Source organism: Triticum dicoccoides, chromosome 7A (genome assembly GCF_002162155.2).
Source record: "Triticum dicoccoides isolate Atlit2015 ecotype Zavitan chromosome 7A, WEW_v2.0, whole genome shotgun sequence".
In the NCBI taxonomy this organism is placed as follows: domain Eukaryota; kingdom Viridiplantae; phylum Streptophyta; class Magnoliopsida; order Poales; family Poaceae; genus Triticum; species Triticum dicoccoides.
This window is the reverse complement of record NC_041392.1, coordinates 7304605-7308556: the sequence shown is the minus strand read 5'-3', so window position 1 is coordinate 7308556 and position 3952 is coordinate 7304605. Positions and strand designations below refer to the sequence as shown.

The 3952-nt window shown below is 48.9% G+C and overlaps 1 protein-coding gene across 1 annotated transcript; it reads right to left on the bottom strand.

Moving 5' to 3' along the window:
• Window positions 1-1620: 1620 nt before the first annotated feature.
• LOC119331165 (benzyl alcohol O-benzoyltransferase-like) lies at window positions 1621-3691 on the bottom strand. The gene is made up of 2 exons (XM_037604339.1): window positions 3084-3691; window positions 1621-2888 (listed from the first exon to the last, which is right to left on the bottom strand). Exons 1-2 carry the CDS (start codon window positions 3522-3524, stop codon window positions 1959-1961), a joined length of 1371 nt encoding a protein of 456 aa, XP_037460236.1. The 5' UTR covers window positions 3525-3691; the 3' UTR covers window positions 1621-1958.
• Window positions 3692-3952: the final 261 nt, after the last annotated feature.

Genomic DNA, 3952 nt, shown 5'->3' with positions numbered 1-3952 from the left:
ATTAGTTGGTGATCATGATATGTTTGAGTGACATGTTTTTTTGTCCTTTGGTGCCCATCATATAAGCGCACACGTATATGGATTACGCTTTAGGGTGTTGCAATATGTGATTGATTATAGAAACCTCAACCCCAGTTCGCGAGTCGTTGCATATGGGATGAACATGGACCAAATTTATCTTAATGCTAGGGTTGGGCTTACCTTAATGAACTTTGTTAGTAGTCGCGGATACTTATTAATAGTTCCAATTATAAGTGCATAAAATTCCGAGGAAGGGATAGCAGAGGCCTTTCCCACACATAAAACTGCAATGATGGTTATCTGTTTAGTTATCAATTTCATATGTACAATACCGCACATCCAACCACCACTTTTCCATAATCGCTATACTTATTTTATTTCACTTTTATTTAAATAACACCTAACTTTTATTTCCACGTTCTTTATTATCTTGCAAATATATCCCATTACACCTACAGAGTAGTTTATTTTTTATTTCTAGGTAAAGAAAACATTGCACGTAGAGTTGTATCAGTCGTTGATAGAACTTGAGAGAATATTAATCTTACCTTTTAAATCCTCGTTGGGTTCGACAATCTTACTTATCGAAAAGGCTATAACTGATCCCTTACTCTTGGGTTATCATTAGTTTACAATATTTTTTTTTCTTTGTCGTGGCGTTTTTTTCTCACCCCTAATATATTTTTTAATTGTGCTCCTCTGATATGGGCCAATCTCTTTATTGCTGCTTGTTCAGACTCAACATGAAAACAGGGCATGGAAATAAAATGAATATGTGTGGAAAGCTTTAGGGAGTCCACGTCGAGCAAGCCATGACCAAGTGGAAGGATCTGGTACAACACAAGAATTGATCTGACGGCTACAACTCTTGGGTTTGACAATTCTCAACCGTTACATGAAGTAGATTCAATGGATGACAATGTAAGTTATTCCCACACTATATATGGGTATTGATATAGATATGGGAAAAGCTGGTGCTCAACCGACTGATCTTTTGTTTGACGTCCTACGTCTTCCACACGTCATCATGGGCCCATACACCGCATCCCTCCCTCATCCTTTTCTTCACTGAAACGTTAGCCACATAGTATATTCTTGCAACTGGGCACCAATTTCAAAAGGCAGACCACAACAAGCGGTTTGTTGCAGACCCACCAGGAAGGCACCGCGTGAGGGAGGGCAATGATAATGACACAACCTCCGCCGGCGGTGGCCTCCCGACCATGAAGGGAGGCTGGGTTCGAGCGGTCGCCGTGGAAGCCACCCAGGTGTCAACGGTAAGCGCCATGCCACCTCTGTCGCGGCTTGATCTAGACTGGAGGTCCCCGTCGCAGAAGTTTCTATGACACCGTCGGGTCGACCTCGTGCATCGGAAGCTGCCGATGCCCGTCAGGCTGTGCGGACGCACGCGTGGCGAGTTTCTGCAACAACGGCGACGGCAACAACGACAGTGCGCTGCGACATCCTTTCATTACAAAAAGATTCTGCAACATCACCGATGTTGCAGAAGCTCTTTCCGCAACATCATCTCTATTGCAAAAAGATGAAGCTGGAAAAAAAACTCTATTACAAATGTTTCTGCAACACGAGCTTTGTTACAAAGGGTTCTGCAACACCGTGTTTGTTGCAGTAGTGAGGATGGAAGTGGGTCGTTGGATAACGCCAAATCTAATGGTTGTTGAGCGGGTGGATCTTCTTAAAAGATCCGTCGACCGACGCATAGCACAACCCTAGATATATAGTATTCTGATTTTTTTAGGGGAAAGCCGTCATGGCTATCTTTATTAATTATTTAAATCATACTTACATTGTTTGCTAAAGAAGAAAGTGACTAAACGCAGAAGCATGTAGTCGGTCGAGATTTCAGGTACAAGCACTCATTTTGATGGTCAATTGAAACCGTGTTACCAGATGATGATTCAAACTCAGATTGCAGATCACATCTTGGAAAACGTGTCAGCCGATGCCGGGCGCATGAGCTTGCCCATCTCGTTAACGAACTTGTCCATGGTGGGGCCAGGCATGCACACGGGGACTGAGATACCCTCCTCGCCCATGGCATTCCTTACAGCAATGAAGAAGCTGGCAACGCCTGGTATGTCGACGACTCCGCCCTTCGCCGGACCGGCATACACCGGCTTGCCCCAGCCGAAGTCAAGGTCGCGGATTCCAACCTTGCTCACGTCCGACACGAGGTAGGTGTGTGCCACCGCAAAGTGTGGCCGCCCGCGTTGTGCCATGAGCGCTGCCACGGAGAGGATGTACTCCACATCCACCTCCCGCTTCGCCTTCATCACCAGCTCCACGGCATAGCTCACAGGGTTGGCGAGCAAGTCACCGGCCGTGGAAATGGCGACCGGGGAAGCGAAGGCGTTGCCATAGTAGCCGACGGGGATGATAGTGTCTTTTTTGCCACGGATGTTGACGGTACAGATCATCCTCATTTCCTCGTCGGCATGGGGGGCCAGAGCTGTCGTGCGGCACCTCCACAGGCACCCCGTGATGACCTCGAAGTTGGTAGCTTCGCGGCTGAGAGCCGACGGGAGGTGGGATCGGATGGCAGAGATCTCCCGCCATCCAATGAAGAAGGAGTGGTGCACTATGAATTCAAAGGGCACGATGGCGTCATTCATGTCCATCACATCATCGTACTCACGGTGCGCAAAGCGCGGTGGGAGTAGTACATCATCGTTCAGCAGCGGCGCCTGCAGCAGCTCGCGCCCCCACACCGGCTGCACTGTTGGCGCCGGCGCACCCCGAGCCAGCTCCGCGATAGCACCCAGGAGCTGCACCATCCCCGCCGCATCTGCCATCGTGTGCTGTACCCTCACAGCCATGACGAAGCCTCCGCAAGCGAGCCGTGTCACCTGCATGCATGCAGGAGGCTCAGTATTGGATGACACGTTATATAGTTATAAGGTACATTTTAGATGGATTTTAAAAGCCTCAGCCGATTCTGAAAATTGCATTACTTTCCTGTTTATAATCCAGTGCATTTTTTGTGAAAAGTCTCGACTGTTTTTTTTTAGGTTTATCAACGCGGAAAGTTGAGGAAAGCATACCTGAAAAAGGAGGAGCGGGCAGTCGAGGATACCGCAGGAACCGGGGACGTCGAATAGGAGCTCGTCGAGGCACGGGAAGGGCGGCCCCAGGGCCGCATCAAACTGGTCGAGGCAGACGTCGGCATCAGCCTCGACGAACAGCACGCCCTCGCCGGTGCAGTCGACGGCGAGCTTGCGGCCCTCGAGCTCCCTCAGCCGCCCCGCGAACGGGTAGTAGTGCACGAGCACCGCCGCTATGGCGCCGCGTAGTACAGGCGCAGGGTCGTCGTCCCGGCCGTCATGCTGCCGAAAGAAGTGGATGATGGGGACCTGAAAGCGAAGCCCGTCCTGGTGGTCGATGTCGGAGAGCCTCTTCAGCTCCCGCGGCGTAGGGGCCGCGGGCGGCACAAGCACCGCAAGTTTCCTCCTCACGGTGAACTCCAACGCTGACGAGCTGGCCATGCCTATGCACTTGTGAGTATGTATGAGGAGGTAAACAGGAAGGTTGTTATTTGTAGGTCATCTACAGACATATAACAAGAAAAATCTAATCTTTTCTTTTTTGAGATAAACAAGAAAATCTAATCAAGCACTATGCCTCATATTCCTATGCTGAAAATGATAAGATGAGCATGCCAGTTTAGTACGATTCTCACACCTAAAATTAACCTGTGCAATTCTCAAAACAAAAAACACCAGCTTGGTCCACGAAGCAAAACGCCTTTTTGCTTCTGACTTGTGCGTGATGTTAGAGACGGACTGCTCGCCCGCCCTAGCTATAGCCATGAAAATGAGAGAGAAAGGGACTGTACGTTTGCTTGTGATGTTAATTAGATACAGACTGCTCATCTACCATTGCTATGGACACGATCATGTGCAAAGGATGATAT

Coding starts and splice junctions, on each gene's coding strand:
- LOC119331165 (XM_037604339.1), bottom strand. CDS start 3,524: ATGGCCAGCTCGTCAGCGTTGGAGTTCACCGTGAGGAGGAAACTTGCG. Junction 2,889..3,083: donor GCCCGCTCCTCCTTTTTCAG/GTATGCTTTCCT, acceptor GCATGCATGCAG/GTGACACGGCTCGCTTGCGG.